Consider the following 17,264-nt stretch of genomic DNA (forward strand, 5'->3'; position numbering starts at 1 on the left):
TTTTTCTTGGCGGTTCGCTTGATTGAACTTTGGAGGTGATTGCATCCAGGATTCATTGGACTTGGGCTGAGTGACGGAGCTTCGAGTCTAACTCTAGTTTCGCGAGTTGATCATGCCAAAGGTTAAGGCCAAGAAAATAACGACCGCAGGTGCGAGGAAGGGAGATGACACACCGAAGAGGAGGCCGGGTCGGCCGAGAGGTCCACGGGCGACGTCAACCCCCGCAAGTGTGGATCTGGGGCTGGGAGGCGGCAACAACGGGCCAGGAAGGAGCGGTGAGTTAAATCCCTCTCAGTCTCAAGTTGTCGATGTTGATGAAAAAAGTGGTAGGCCTAGGTCTAAAGTTGGTGATAAAATGGCAGAGCTAGATCTAGATCTAGTGGGGCGGGAAGGCCAGGCGCCCGTGGGCAGATCTATTGCTTGGCATGAGATAGTAGCTCAGGAGTCGGATACCGGTAGCTCGGGGCAGGCTCAGCCAGCAGTTTCAGTGCCGGCGCGGTCGGCAGGGGTAGCCGAAGATCTAGGCCTAGATTTAGTGGAGGTCGGTGTTGAGAGATCTGAGCCCCAGGCGCCTAGGCTTTCTGCCGTGTTGGGGGCACCGGAACCATTTATTAGCGCATGCGACCCACTAGGTGTGGAAGTGGCTATCTCACTGAAGGAAAAAATTTGGGCAAGTGAATATATAGATTTGGGAGTGCTCCTTAAGCATAATAATGCACGTGATGAGTTTGGGGCCTTGAGTGTAGGTGACACCACTTTGAGTTTGTGTCAATCGGGATCTGGTCTTGGTTTGCAACTTCAACCTCAATCAAAGGCTAAGAAAATCATGTCGGTAGAGCAGTGGACTTCGGTGTTTCTAGTATTTGCCTCAATTTACGCTGAGAAGCACATTGAAAGGAGCAGGGAGCTCATGAAATATATGGATTTGATAAGGCATGCAGCCCGTGCGTTTGCAGGTTATGGCTGGCGTGACTATGACACTCAGTTTAGGAGCAAGCAGGCGCGTTTACCCGGGCGATCCTGGGCGAGCGTCGACGCCGAGTTGTGGTTGATGCTGGTGGCCTCTAATGGTCCGCGGCAGCGCCACAATTTACCCCATGCCCCTCGCCATCAGTTCTACAGAGGGGAGTACGGCGCGAGAAAATCTTTTCCCTTCGGAGGAAAGGGACCCGGAGCCAATGGCACACCCAGCCGAGGCGTGTGCTTTGCCTTTAATAGAGGCAAGTGCATGCGAGGCAAAGCTTGCATCTATGAGCACAAGTGTTCCCGCTGCCAGGCGACAGGTCATGGGGCTAAGCAGTGTAGCCAAGGGCGGGCCGGTTCCAGTCCCGCTGGCAGTAAATAGGTCTACGGCTAGTGCGGTGTCGTCTATTGCTCCGACCCCTATTAAGTTAGCACGTTTGGTGCCCATGTTAGCTACTTATCCTAATCAGGAGCATGCTCAGTGCTTGTATAATGGTTTTAAGTTTGGTTTTTCATTACATTTTGAAGGGGACAGGGTCCCATTGGTTGTTAAAAACCTGAAATCAGCATTCGAACACATGGATACGTTGAAAAAGAAATTGAGGGATGAAATGGACTTAGGTAGGATAGTTGGGCCTTTTGTTGTTCCTCCCTTCGAGAATATGAGGTGTTCACCAGTGGGGTTGGTGCCCAAAAAGGCCCCAGGGGAGTTCCGTATGATTCAACATTTATCGGCACCCAGGGGAAATTCAGTTAATGATGGCATACCGGAGGGGCAGTGTACAGTAACATATTCGTCCTTTGATTCGGCGGTAGATATTGTGACGCAATTGGGGCGGGGTGCCCTTATGGGAAAGACTGACATTAAGTCAGCTTTCAGGCTCTTGCCTGTTCACCCAAAAGATTTTGAGTTGCTTGGGATGTATATAGATGGTCGTTACTATTTTGATCGTTGTTTGCCGATGGGCTGCGCAGTTTCTTGTTCCACTTTTGAATGTTTTAGTACTTTTTTAGAGTTTTGCGCGAGAAAAGTTGCGAAGTCGCAAAATATTGTCCATTATTTGGATGATTTCTTTTTTGCAGGCGGCCCTGCCTCGGAGGATTGCAGGCGGGCAATGCATTGTTTTGAAGCAATTTGCGAACGATTTGGGGTGCCCATAGCGCGAGAAAAAACGGAAGGCCCGACCACACAGTTGTCATATCTTGGGCTGGTAATAGATAGCGTTTCTCAGCAGGTTCGGGTACCGGAGGACAAAATTGAGAAATTAGTAGGGAAATTAAATTGGGCGGTACAGAAACAAAAAATTTCCCTAAGAGACATTCAGTCGATTGTAGGTAGTCTAAACTTTGTATGTAAGGCAATTGCTCCAGGGCGAGCATTCATGAGACGGCTCATTGACTTAACTAAGAGCGTTAAGCGTCCTTTTCACATGGTTAGGTTGACGAGAGGGGCTAAGGCTGACTTGCGGGTTTGGTTGGAGTTCTTGGCACATTTTAATGGTCAAGTTTTCTTCCGGGCTCCAGGCTGGTTTGGAAGCGAGGAAATTCAGTTTTTCACTGATGCGGCGGCTGGCATTGGTTTTGGAATTTTCTTTGGAGGCAGGTGGGCTCAATCCAGGTGGCCTGCTGATTTCCAGGCCGGTAGGAGGTCTATAGCTTTTTTAGAGCTATTCCCTATTTGGGTAGGCTTGGAGATTTGGGGCATGGAGCTAAAGGACAAGAATATATTGTTTAATTGTGATAATCAGGCCGTGGTGGCAGTACTTAACAAGCAGTCGGCGCTATGCCCTGATATTATGGTTTTGGTGAGGAAGGTGGTGATTATATGTTTAAGCAATAATATAGTGTTGAGGGCTAGGCATGTACATGGATGTGATAATGGTATAGCTGATGCACTATCTCGATTTCAGATGCCGAGGTTCCATGCGTTAGCACCGGGGCCGCCCGGGAGGGCGTGGAGGTTCCAGTCCGTCTTTGGAAGAGCTGGCTATCGAGAGAAGTCGACTGCTGATGGCTTCTAGGGCAGCTCGAACACACACAACTTACTCTATTGCCTTGGGGGCATACGTGAAATTTTGTAAAGTGTACGGATACGACCCCCAGCTACCCCCTAATGTAGAATGGGTGGCGCAGTTCATTTCTTATTTATCCTTTATGGGATATGCAGGGTCTACTATTCAAACATACATATCTGGGTTGGCATTTTATATGAGTTCATCTGGGCTAAAGGATGTGACCAAGAGTTTTGTGATTACAAGGTTAATTGAAGGGTGTAGGCGAAGTACTTTGAGAAGAGATGCTAGGCATCCAATCACATTGTCTGTGTTAAATAGAATGCTCGCCTACTTGAGGCATGTTTGTGGTAGTCATTACGATGTTTTGATGTACTCTGCTGCTTTTTCAGTGGCATTTTATGGTTTGTTGAGAGTTAGTGAGTTGACAGTAGAGTCCAGGCATAGATGTGAGTCTATTCTGCAGCACACAGATGTTAGGGTCACTGGCGATGCACCGCATCGCAGGGTGGAATTATTCCTAAGGAAGTCAAAGACTGACCAGCGGGGAAATGGGTGCACCATTTCGATACCAGAGTTGGGGACAGTTAGCTGCCCTGTGATGGCGGTTATTCGTTATTTAGAAATCCGCCCAAAGAATGGTGGAGCCTTCTTTTGTTCATATGGTGCTCTCCCGCTAACTAGGCGTGAATTTGGAAACATGATAAAACGATGTTTGACATACGGGGATATGCCGGCGGCAATGTTTTCATCGCATTCCTTTCGTATTGGGGCGGCTACGACCGCTGCCATGGCCGGTTGCTCGGATGAAGAAATCCAACGCATGGGGCGTTGGGTTTCGAGTGCACATCGGAGATATATAAGACTCGACATGGTTAAGTAAAAAAAAAAAAAAAAAAAAAAAAAAAAAAAAAAAAAAAAAAAAGAACGAAAATATATATGAAATGATGATTTTAGGTTATTTGACATTTTGACCAAAATCAGGTGTAAGTTATCTTCCAATAATGTCACAACGCGTTTACTTTACACGAGGACATGTGCTTTAATCAAAGCCGTGGCCGATGGGTTGTTGGATATTTGGGTGTATAATTCTCAATATATCTGCTTACATGGTATTGTTTTATTTTATTCAGCCCTATTCAGAAGCAGGGTGGTATGTTCAGTGCCAAGAGGCTTGTTTACAAAGGAGCCCTTGTTACAGTATACATTATACATTATACATTATGCATCATATATTATACATTATACATTATACTTTATTACATTCTTTATACAAAATGAAGAAAGAGATGGTACTATATTGATGGGAATGTGTTTATACGTTATACATTATACATTATACCTTATACATTTTACATTATACATTATACCTTATACATTTTACATTATACATTATACATTATTATAAATTGATTGGAATGTGCTCAGACATTATACATTATACATTATTATATATTGGTTGGAATGTGTTTATACATTATACATTATTACATTATACAAAAGGAAGAAAGGGATAGTACTATATTGATTGGAAGGTGTTTGGAACATCAGATTGATCATAACGACCCCCCCCCCCCCCCCTGTACATGTTGATATCAATATACATGTATCATCAAAATAACTCTGGGCTTAATATTGAATGAGTAAGTGCGGGTTTAATGATATCACACAATTACGAGCATTCTGCTTTTTAGAGAGAATGTTACAACGGTATAATGACGTGTTTAATATCAATGCTTTCAGGATTAAGGGGAGGGGTCAAAAATGTGATTACATACATTGTATCTTGGAGGGGAAAACCCCGTGATGAAGGGGTGGTGAAGGGTAGCAGACCTTTCAGGGGGAAATTTTCATACTTCAAAATTCTGCCCAGCCCTCTTTTCTTGTTTTCTATTACAGGACCTGTGGTGTGGATCATAGGGGACTCGATAGTGTTTTGGGCACATCGCAGGGCGAAGAACACCGGCGAGGCTGACCTTGGACTTGGAACGTCGGTCCGCTGGTTGGGGAAAAGGGGGCTACGAATTGAAGGGGTAAGCGATTGGTTAGATAAGATGGGTCGGAGTGAACCAAAGCCTTCAGTAGTAGTATTGCATGTAGGAACGAATGACATTGAGGCACTGTCCAAGAAGAAGCTGGCTAGTTTGACGTATAGACTTTTTGACGCCAATAAGGACAAATTTCAAATAGTGTGGTCGGACATTTTGGAGAGGGTTTGGTACCCCGCTGGCTGTACAGGAGATCAAGGTAAATTGGACTTAAAGAGAAGGGCGGCCAATAGGTACGCCAAGGCTTTAGCTGCAAGATTTCATGGTAAAGCCATACCGCATCCATCAATATCCCATAATGACATTTCGCTGTACAGAACTGATGGCCTACATCTGGCCGATGAAGGGTTGGACAGATTTATCAGTGAGTTAAAAGTTGGTCTTTCATATCTTCGTTGAGTATGTATTTATACATTTTACCTTAGTCGCTCCGGCGTGACCGACTCCAGACCGTCCGATCCGATAGTATGAATAAGGGTTTTGGCTGGTCTGGAGCCGGTTTCACCAGTGTGTCTATGCTTTCATAATGTATCATTTGTTGTTATTTAGCTGCTCATGCATTTACGTTCAATGTATGCATGCATTAAATCATGTTGGGGTCAGTTATGGATAACCTAGATATACATTGTAATGGAGGAATGAGCAATGTTCCCTGGTACCCCCCCCCCCCCTGGTAAAAGCACTAAGGATGATAACGTTGGTGAATACTAGTAGAATGATCCTGTAATGGTTGCTAAGATTTATTGAATATCTTGGTAGATACGAGTAAAATTTTGACGTGTTTGTTGGCGGTCGATCATATATAAATAAATTATATATTCTCGTTTGGCGGTAATTTGGCAATTAGGCCACCTGAAACACGTATTTTCCAAGAATAATTGGGTATTTCTGGTCATGCCAGGGCAGGCATGTGGATTTTAATCAATTATGTTATGTTATTATGTAAGTTGCAGGTCCCCACTCGTTACCTAGGTGAGGGGGACCTATTTGTACATACAAATGTTTGAGAACGCTGTTAAACTGAAATAATTGTGTCATGCTTAAAGTTTAATCTTAGCCTGACCTGATCTTAAAGGCGGGCAGGCTGGTCTATAGTCATGGGCATTCATATATCTCTATATGCTATATTTATGTCATCTGTAATCCACCGATAGCTCATAATTAATAGCTGTGCTGGGATTCCGGTCCGGCTAGCAGGGAACCAGTGGGAAAACAGCCATGAATTTTAAACATTGAAGAACTTACGAGGGGGGCCTTCTAGCCGGGGGTTTAACCCCTCTCCGAGGAGCTTATTAAACAAGGGTATCGGTTGGTTACAGACATTATCGGTATATGTATATGTGATGATATTCATACACTGTACACAAAAAGCAGAATTGGTAAAGATGCACATTCATCTCTATTTTCATTAAAGCCACGACAAATCGCAATTCACTTGTTCTTGTTGTTTTGTTAGCCGTGAATAATGGATTTTAAAGACGGCTTGACGATTTAAAATGATTTATTAGCGGGCTAGCAAAATACACATTTTAGTTTGTTTTGATTTTGAAAGGGGGCGTGGTTGCCCGAGAAAGGGCTCGTGACCCGACCCGTAAAGGGCGGGGCAGCGCTTTTTGGCGCCCGCGCCAAAGAATTTGGGCACAATGCCAGACATTTGCCGCGGTTGAGCTATGCGCGGATAAAAGTGCGGGGAATGCTTCATTTTCGTTTTGGCTTTCAATGAAGAGAGATGACGGTGCATGTGTAAAGCGTGCTTACAAAATTCCCACCTCCTCCCCATTACCATCCTCTAGTTATAATTAAGGGGGATGTTGACATATATATCGTGGGGGGATTCTTGCATATTATGGATATGGTTGTGTATTTATTGTCCTTGTGCATTCTTAATGTTATTTTGTTTATTTAGTTTTTGTTTGCAAGGAAGAAGTCAATTTGAAATTACTATGAAGCAGGTTATGCCTCAAACGTTCATGTGAGTTGTCATAAAAATCCAAGTTATGGATGGTTATAGAAAAAATCTGGGGATTGAAATTATAATTTTCTCAGGTCATTTGAGAAGAAATGTTTATGAATTCATAATTTCTATGTATGTTTTATTTTCCTCTACCATGAGCATTATATATGAAGAAATGTTTGATAAGATTGCATAGGCTTCATTTCAGATAAAGTTATTTCTCGGGTCTGCATCGGACTCCTTAGGAATTAGACGGAAGTATTGTCCCAATTTTTAGGCTTCTTCAAGTTCAGCCGAATGTTCAGGTCTTTAGGCGTAGTATGTTGGTATACTTATGTGAATTTGTATGGTAATTTTGTCATGGTGTATTTATTATTAATACTGCCCACCTTTGGTATAGGAAGCAGCTCACGCATCAGTCAGATTTGAGTTATGGTTTTTAAATATCTGTTGTGTGCTGCCCGTTCAGGCAGAAATTGTGAAGAAATGATCGTTTTGGGGAAAGATATTGAAGAAAATATTATTTAGTTTAATTGCATTGATGTATATGTTAATGACGAACACGCATTGGTCATTTACAACGAGTGATACTTTCGTACCTTGCTTCCCTTTGCCAGAGTATGGCCATATTAGTGAATTTCGTTTGGTGAAACAAATTTCTTTCTGAATTCAATTTCCTTTATTAAAGTTCCTTTAAGGGGCTCAATATTTTCAGTGGGATGAAAATTGGATACCTATAGTTGGCTTGAATACCAGCAGTAGTTGATCTTGGCAAAGTGTGATTAGGGGGGGGGGGGGGGTACAAGTACTTTTGCATTTATATTTTCCAGGGAAGTTGTATTTGTTGAATCTATATGATACTCTATAATGAATGGTGTATGAAGTAGTTGGAGGGTGATGGTATACTTTTCATGGTTAATTTCAGAATCTAGGCAGAGCCTAGGCTGATAGAAGAGCGTAACACGAATCCAAATTCGAGGGTGTTTGACCTGGTCGCACACCAATCCTAACAACGATCGTCGTGCATAAGTGGGCCGTAAGGGAATTTTATCCTCCTGTCCTATTTTGGCCAGTGGGCAGGCGGGTTTTCGCCCTTACTCGTTTTTGGGAGGAGTGTTGACGCCTTGTGTGTTGTTGAAAAACAAGCAGTTGAAGTTCTGGGGGCATGATTTCAGTAAGAGGCGCATTATTAAAGTACCTCCTTTTTTCCTTTCCATGCCAGGGCAGGCATGTGGATTTTAATCAATTATGTTATGTTATTATGTAAGTTGCAGGTCCCCACTCGTTACCTAGGTGAGGGGGACCTATTTGTACATACAAATGTTTGAGAACGCTGTTAAACTGAAATAATTGTGTCATGCTTAAAGTTTAATCTTAGCCTGACCTGATCTTAAAGGCGGGCAGGCTGGTCTATAGTCATGGGCATTCATATATCTCTATATGCTATATTTATGTCATCTGTAATCCACCGATAGCTCATAATTAATAGCTGTGCTGGGATTCCGGTCCGGCTAGCAGGGAACCAGTGGGAAAACAGCCATGAATTTTAAACATTGAAGAACTTACGAGGGGGGCCTTCTAGCCGGGGGTTTAACCCCTCTCCGAGGAGCTTATTAAACAAGGGTATCGGTTGGTTACAGACATTATCGGTATATGTATATGTGATGATATTCATACACTGTACACAAAAAGCAGAATTGGTAAAGATGCACATTCATCTCTATTTTCATTAAAGCCACGACAAATCGCAATTCACTTGTTCTTGTTGTTTTGTTAGCCGTGAATAAGTAGCAATTCACAAAGCAGTACACATGTAGGATAACGAGATACCACAATGCACGAAGAAAAGCAAAACGTTTTGTATATCTTTGTTAGATCAAGCAATTAATTTTCTTCACAGAACATGTTATTGAGAATCACATTTGTTGCCAAAATATGCTAATCTATATTAATGAGCAGATAATTACCATATATCAATTATAGTTTAATATCTTGCAATGGAAGAAATGGAATAAATGACACAAGTTAAGCTTTCTCAAAACAAGATCAGAAAACTGAAAATAAATAATTCTTGGATTTTGCTCAAACACATAAACCTGCCAATCATTATCACCTGTATTAATGAGGTCTTTATCATTTCTGGTACCACATTTCTTTTTAATGGGAACGGGTCATACATAATTACACGCTAACCATGATCACGTAGAAGCAGATACAAAAATACTTTGTTGATGATGTTTAAGAGAAAGGTTACCTTAAATTCTTGGTGCAATGTTCGCTATTGAAACATATGACATTATTTTCATACAACTCCATTAGTCACATATACATGCCTGTAATTTTGATAAAATTTGCATAAATTAAAACCCGGTTATTAAATTCCAGTCACCGTTTTCATTCAATCCTATCTAAAGGTAATGCTCTATTCAATAGTGAATGGTTGGTAAAGTCATTGTCCTTTTTATATATTATCCCATGAGTTTTGTTTGAAAACAATTAACTTTTTTGTGTTTTTTTATAGAATTTTCATTTTCGATAGATCTGCAGTCATAGAAATGGCCTACATGCCAAAATTGGTTTTTATTATATCGCTACGTTGAGATGTGGTGATTTTTGTGTTTCCTGCATAAAATTTGCATATACAAACATTTTTTTTTACATGAGGCCCCATTGATCACCCTTTTACACCTTATCTACTATATTAATACTCTATCTAAAAATGAGGCATAAGCAAATTAAAAAGGCTTTTTAGCTCATCCGGCCCGAAGGGCAAGATGAGCTTATGCCGTGGCGTGACGTCCGTCGTCCGTCGTCTGTCGTCCACAATTTCAATATGCTACTTCTTCGCCATTTCAAGTCCGATTTCAATTATGTTTGCTTTATATGATAGCACTAGGTGGGGGATTCAAAACTACTAAACAGAATTTTGAAATTCATTAAATATGCTAATTCATGCGCATTTTCAAAATTCACAAAAAAATGCTTCTTCTTTATTTGTTGACCGATTTTGATTTTTTTGCTTCCATCTGGTAGAGCTTCATGAGGTACACCAAACTTCTACGCAGAATTTCGAAATTTTGACCAGAACAATTTTTATGCTAATTTATGCGAAATGATTTTATTCATATTTTAAAAAATTCACATAAAATGTTTTTTCTTCTTTAATTGTGTACCGATTTTGATTTTTTTTTTCTTCCATCTGGTGGAACTTCATGAAGTTCACCATACGTTTACACAGAATTTTGAAATTTTCAGTAGAAAATTAATCATGCTAATTTATGCGAAATTTATTCAGAAATCACAGAAATTGCCTCTTCTTTATTTGTTGACAGATTTTGACTTTTTTTTCTTCCATCTGGTAAAGCTTTATGAGGTTCACCAAACTTGTACACAAAATTTCGAAATTTTGACTGGATAATTATTTATGTTAATTTATGCAAAATTTATTCATAAATCACAAAAAAAAACTATTTTTCATTTGTTGATCAATTTCAATTTTGTTTGCTTAATATGATAGCTCGAGTTTGTGATACAAAATTTCAACACAGAATTTTGAAATTCAATAAATATGCTAATTTATTCATATATTTTCAAATTTCCCCCAAAATTATTTATTTATTTGTTAATGGATTTAGATTTTTTTTTGGTTCCATCTGAGAGCTACATGAGGTTCACCAAGGTTCTACACAGAGTTAAGAGGTTTTGACTAGAAAGTTATTTATGCTTAATTTATAAGACATTTATTTATATATCACAAAAAATGCTTCTATATCATTTCTTCATCCATTTCAATACTATATCCTCAATTTATGTCACCAATATGATTCACTACAGTGTCAACTGGGCTGAAATTAAAATTGTGTTAAATTTCGTTGCGAGAAGTCGGATGAGCTCCACATCATTGATGTGCTAGTTGTTAAAAGTACCGATTTTGTATGTTTCTTACATCTACACTTTTGATATAATTTGCATGATAACAATTTATGCTGATTTTCACTGACTTTTATTAAAAATTAATGCTCTATTCAAAAATGATAAGTATGGAAAAATATTTATCCCTTTTACAATCAGTGGAGTACCGTGGGTCACGGCATGGCATTGGGGGGGCACCAGCAAAATTTTTGAATCCCTAAGTGAGCGCGCGAAGCGCGCTCAGTTGGCAATTATACTGACCTAATAGAGATATTCTAAGGACAATGTCATTAAAGTTTACGGATATGTATCTCACTAATCAAATAACGCGAGCGCAAAGCGCGAGCTAAAAATTCATATATTTCAGACCTGAAGTGGGGCATTATAAGGTTTCTTTGTAGGAATTAACTAGGACCATACGCATTTCATTAACCAAATGATGTGAGCGCGAAGCGCGAGCTGAAATTTTTTTGTATTCAGATCAGAAGAAAGGGACATTTTAAGGACTGATTTTAGGATTTCATGAAAAGCAGACATATCTCACCAATCCACTAATGCGAACGTAATCACGGACAGGAAATATTTCATATATATGAAGACCTTAACATAGGGCAATCACTTTTTGAGTCATGAAAAAGAAGCATATGTCACTACACACAACAATGATAACTCAAGTGCTAGGAAATATATTTGGTTTATATTGACTTGAAAACGGGAGGATTTAGTACAAGAGTTAAACAGACAATGCGAGCACCAGGAACAATGAAGACGTAGGCCCTGAGCAAATTATGTTTCATAAAGTTATGATAAATATGTTTCTTATGTAATGTAACATAACATAATTATAATATGATATAACATTATAATGAACAATATTTTCTTCTTTCCCACTAGGTTCTTTTGCTTTCTCTCTCTTTTCTCCTTTTCCCCGCTTTTTTTCTTTTTTTTTTGGTTAGCCGATGGGGGGGGGCACGTGCCCCCCGTAGTTACGCCACTGTTTACAATGATATACCATGTGATTTGGTGGAATGTTTGTTTTTGCATATTAACACATTATTGTGCATGAATTAGCATATCTAATAGAATCAAACATTTTATGGTATCCTATTCACCTTTGAAGATTCATCTAAGAATGACCCACATACAGTAAATTCGACTCTTACTTTTTTCTCTACGGTAAGTTAAAATGTTTTATTTTAATTTATTCGCAGAAACTTTGCATAAATGAATATTTCAAAAAAGGATGCAAGTCACTCAATTCTAGGAATCATTTCTAACATTGTTGCTCTTGATACATAATTATGACCCACATGCAAAAAAATTGTGCTTTTGTAAATTCTGTACCCAAAACTTTGTCAAGGCACCTGTCTACTATTTCGCATAATATGTCTGAGTTGTTGGTTAAGTCGATTGACGATTAGCTTCATGAAACGGATTTAATTTTAAATAAATAAATAAGAATGAAGTGCATGAATGTAAGAATAGATATATAAATATTTGAGCGGGTAATGGTACAATGTATTTGATGAGACAGAGTTTGGCATCTTTGTCGAATTTATAGGTCGTGACAATACCTCACAAATGTCCATTTCAGACGGATAGAATATATCTGGTATGAAGAGGTCATCGAATAAGTCAAAGCCGCTTGCTTCTTCTTCTCCATCATCATCTTCCTCCACTGGTGTTCCTTTATCCGATTCAACGAGAGGACACAGTTCTTTCTCGAGAATCGTAGTGAGATCTATTCCTCGGAACCTGGTAGGACTTTGACAGATGACAGGGTCGACATCCGACGCGAGCAGCCACAGCCGAAATTCTGCCGATGACTGGCAGCTACAGCAAAATGCGTTATTACTGAAGTCAAAATGTGTTATCATGGATGATTGCGGAAGGTTGTTAAAACTAAGCATGATGATACCATTGTTAGACAGAATGAGTGACTCTAAATGATTCAGAGCATCAAACGCTCCTTCGGAAATTTTGGATATTTGGTTGTTCGCTAAAAATATTTGATTCAAATGATGTGTGTAGGAAAACATGTCTGAAGTGATCTGACGTAATCTGTTGTAGCTTACGTCTAACTTCTTTAGCAAGCCCAGAGACGAGAATGCACTTCCAGATATTTCTCGTAGTTCATTGTGACAAATGATCAGATTAATTAACCTCCAGCAGGCAATCGTTGGTAAAGTTATCAAACGATTGTATCCGAAGTCGAGGGTCCGTAATTCGGGAATCAGGATTGTAACGTTAGCACCCTGGGCAAATATTGGTAAATTGTTGATGGTCAGTGTATTGATCTTTTTATCCTTGATTATTCTGTTGAACCCTTTTTGGGTCAATTGAGAATCAGAAAAATCGAAGGAGATTCCGACTTCTCCATTTCTTATAATAGAATGTCCAATTTCGTTCAGTGGGTTCAAGCTTAGATCCAATGTCCGTAAACTCTTACATGATATAAAATAATCAGCAGATATGTACAATATCATGTTATCCTTCAAACTCAGAAAGTTCAATTTCTCACACCCATTGATCGACTCATTCAAATTTGGACCTACATGATTTCCAGCCAAATCATAATAAGTCAAATTAAAGAACATTGAGGGGGCTTTGCGGATTTGGTTATCGGCTGCTATTAACGTGATCAAACCATACATTTTTGATGTACCTTCAAATGGCGAGAGGTCAGAAATATAATTACCTGTGATGTCGATAGAATTAAAAGCGTTGGGATTTTCCTCAAATGATGAATTTCCCAGGAACGAAAGTGTTCTTAACTTGCAATAACGTAGTTTCAGAATTGGCGGTAGATTTGTTTCAATTTTAATTGCAGATTCTATTGGGTTTTCACTCAAGTCTAATTCACTCAGGTTTGAAAAGCTTTCTAGATTAACCTTTTCGATGCTATTGAAGAGATTACCTGACAGGTTTAGAAATCTCAGCGTGGGAATAGGTAGTAGTTTGACATTTTGCAGTCTGTTATCTCCCAAGAAAAGTTCCTGAAGTTTATGCGCCCTAGAAAATGAATCTACATCCAATTGTGCGATACTGTTGTTGCCAAGATACAAGAATTCAATCGATGCGGTCAAATCAAATGGAATCAGAAATGATTCAAGCTCGTTTCCATAGAGATCAAGATATCTGAGTTGCGGACAGTCTGAAAATGTTTCAGGGTGTATTGTTTTTATTCGGTTATTTTTAAGAAACACGCTCTTTAGAACAGGTAGAGATTTGAATCCCTGGAGGCTGACTATCGCATTATACTGGAGTGAAATTTGTTTCAGATTAAGAATATTAGTAAAATCATTTACGGAGATATGTCTCAAATCATTACTCTCTAAATTGCAAAGATGCAGTTCGGGGAGGTAATTTATGAACGATACATTACTGAGATGATTCCCATCTAGTATTATATTTTTTATGAGAGGTTGATGTGTCTCATTGACATCATTTCCGCGATGAACTATACTGGAAAGAGCTATGTTTGTCAAATGGTTATTAGATAATGTTAGATGTTGCAGTACTGGCATTCGGGTCGTTGAGATAACAAACTCTCCCATGAGCCCACATGAAATAAGGATCAAACTTACTAATCTAGGCATATGAAGAAAACTTAATTTGTTTGAAACGCTTGATTCTTCAACGTGTAGGTAACGGACACCCTCCAACTGATCTAAACCCAGTATTAAGCTTTTACTGCTTATTCGAATAGATAGCGATTTACTGAAGAATGTTATGCTAAGGACTGACAATCGCTTCATACGATTCAGATTAAGAGTGACCAGCGTACTCGGTAGTTTTGCACGTAGAGAGTGAATTCTGTTTCCACTAAGATCAAGGGATTGCAGGCGAGACATATTTCGGAGATCCGGGATATATGTCAGAAAATTATCTGAAATACTAAGTATTTCTAGGATTGCTGCATTTTCCATCTCGTGTGCATCAAATACAGTTAATCGGTTGCCAGATACTGATAGGTCGGAAATGCTGTATGGGATATGTCTTAGTGCATGTAGGTTATTATGGTCCAGTTTAAGCCGAGACTTGGGGAGCATAAATGGATCTGGTTCTTTGGGGACGAAATTTTCGATGGAATTGAAAGAAAGTAAAAGTGTGTCCACCCATGATATCTTGTGCAATTCTCTCACGTCGATTAGTCTGTTTACCGACAGAGATAATTCTCGTAAGTTATATGTACCATCGAAACAACCCTCTCCGAGAGTTTCAATAAGGTTATGGGACAGAGTAAGGTAGACAAGAAATCGTGAGCTGTGGAACGCACCGCTAGGTACTTCGCGAATGAGGTTGTTGCTTAGGTGAAGGCGATAGATTCCACTGGGGTAGGTGATTTCTGATAGCGTTTGAATCGCTTGCAAGGAACAATCCACGAAAAATATTGGATAATCTTTACCACATGAACATGTTTTTGGACATCCTTCAAAGGTTTCCACCGTCTTGTTCGCAGAGGCAGACAGAATATGTCGGTTTGGTCCCGTCAGTATTAGTGTAAAAAAGAAGAAAAACCCTAACCCGTCAGCAGTGAATAAAAAGCAGACACGGTCTTCCTGAATTTTCACTCTCCTTGGAATTCTCGTCGATTTTGCCATGGTTAATTATAAGATGTTTAAAGTAGGTTTGTAAGTTTGTTTTAATCTTGATAGCAAATGAGATGAACTGCAACAATTTTTATTCATATGATCACAGTTGAATTGATCTGCGAAACACTTTCAAAAGTGATAGCATTATGTTCAAGGTTGTTAACTACAGTGCAGTTGTATGCGACGGAGCACAAGACTATCCTCAAGAAAAAAAGATCGTCTCATTAACAGCGACTTACAAACATTACTTTAGAGTGTTGTCATATCAAAATTATGCAACTGGTGACATAATATCCACCACACACACACGATTTTTGACTTGAATAAACTTCTAGTTTAAGTTTCTGAAAGAAGAAAGCTATTGACTCCAGCCTCCTTCTGTTCATGCCTCAGAAAATACCCCTTCCATTTTAACCGTGACAGACGGATATGCATTCTTATGAAAATACATAGGTCTTTTCAGCATATCCCATTATCCACCCTGGTGTGTTATCAAAAGTTTGAGATGAAACGGCAAAATGAACACTGGAATGGATAATACCAACGATAAATCATTTGTCAGCAGCAGAATGATATTTAGTTCATTTTGTATTTAAATATTTCATCTGTTTTCATGTTCTCCTGAAGATGCCAAATTTAATGTGTGTGGTTGATGGTGCTGACGCATACTACTTGAAAAATTCATTTCATCTTTATATCTAAAGATTTTAGTTTTTATGAAAATGGATACAGAGAGGTTTTTCAATCCTTTTCCTACCTCTCTCCCTCTCTCTCTATCTCGTTCTCTCTCCCTCTCTCACTCTTCCTTTCACTTTCTCCTTCTTCATTAATAAATTAAACTAGCTTCCATTATTTTTCACCAAAGCTCACGAGATATACATGCATATTCGATAAATAATGGGTAATGACGTAGAACTGATGATGACGACTTTTCTACCCTGATACTGATACAATTATCTATTTTGATTTCTTGTCTTGATCAGTAAGGACAGTGAAATTTATACACAGATGTACCAAAGAAAATTGATATATAGAGACTGCCCATACAGAAAGAGAAATTCAATAATATCAGCCTTTGATTGTCCATGAAACTTGAAAGAAAAACATCGTATTTCAATATACCAACCAATGAAATCAATAGGATGAGGAATTAACCGTTCTCAGTAATTTGCGACAATAAAGACAATTCCTGATAATGTTCTTCAATCAACGGAAATCCAATTCACTACATGGTTGGTTTTCCGAATTACTGAGCCATTGTTTTCTTAACGATTTGCTTCATATCTTATTCACGTCTTTCGATACTTTGTTCTGTTATGTTCCGTCCATTTTGGACATGATTTCGTTCTATATCCTAGATTGAATGTTTGACGAAAAATAATTATTTTATTTCATTAGCCTCAATTTTTTTAAATTTGAAATAATCTCTGTAAAGATTATATTCAGGGATGATATAAAGTAGAAAATCACGAAACTTTGAAAAATCGGTAGTCAACATTATCCTTCAATCCACTTCCCTTGAATCCTTCAAATCTCTCCTCAAAACACATTTCTTCATGTCCTAATTTGATATGTATTTTCAAGTATTTTTTGAAGTTGTTTGTGATCCTGATAGATTCATATTATTACCTTATTACTTAACATGATTATTGTTACGATATGAAATGTATATGCTCTCTTATTTGTATTATGATTTTGTGTTATTACTATATAAAGCATTTATGAACTCTTGTTAATAGCGCTGTATGAATTCAATGTGTTATGATTATTATTGTTATTA

General features: G+C 38.9%; 2 protein-coding genes across 2 annotated transcripts; one reads left to right on the forward strand and one right to left on the reverse strand.

The window, feature by feature from the left end:
* Positions 1 to 589: 589 nt before the first annotated feature.
* LOC121409925 lies at positions 590 to 1,856 on the forward strand (the record flags this gene model as incomplete). The annotated part of the gene is made up of 2 exons (XM_041601709.1): positions 590 to 1,119; positions 1,735 to 1,856. Coding segments are annotated over 2 exons (531 nt in total), but the record flags the coding sequence as incomplete, so codon positions are not given.
* Positions 1,857 to 2,630: 774 nt separating this feature from the next.
* On the reverse strand, positions 2,631 to 15,493 carry LOC121411940 (toll-like receptor 6). Its single transcript, XM_041604852.1, has 2 exons — positions 12,464 to 15,493; positions 2,631 to 2,672 (listed from the first exon to the last, which is right to left on the reverse strand). The coding sequence occupies exons 1-2, from the start codon at positions 15,491 to 15,493 to the stop codon at positions 2,631 to 2,633; spliced, it is 3,072 nt and encodes a 1,023-aa protein (XP_041460786.1).
* Positions 15,494 to 17,264: the final 1,771 nt, after the last annotated feature.

The sequence above is a fragment of the Lytechinus variegatus genome, chromosome 3 (assembly GCF_018143015.1).
Source record: "Lytechinus variegatus isolate NC3 chromosome 3, Lvar_3.0, whole genome shotgun sequence".
In the NCBI taxonomy this organism is placed as follows: domain Eukaryota; kingdom Metazoa; phylum Echinodermata; class Echinoidea; order Temnopleuroida; family Toxopneustidae; genus Lytechinus; species Lytechinus variegatus.

What these genes read in the sequence shown, in the direction of transcription:
- LOC121411940 (XM_041604852.1), bottom strand. Translation starts at nt 15,493, where the DNA reads ATGGCAAAATCGACGAGAATTCCAAGGAGAGTGAAAATTCAGGAAGAC. An exon ending in CTGAAATGGACATTTGTGAG is followed by an intron (nt 2,673 to 12,463) that starts GTATTGTCACGA and finishes CTTGTCCTTTAG; the next exon opens with CTCCATGCCCCAAATCTCCA.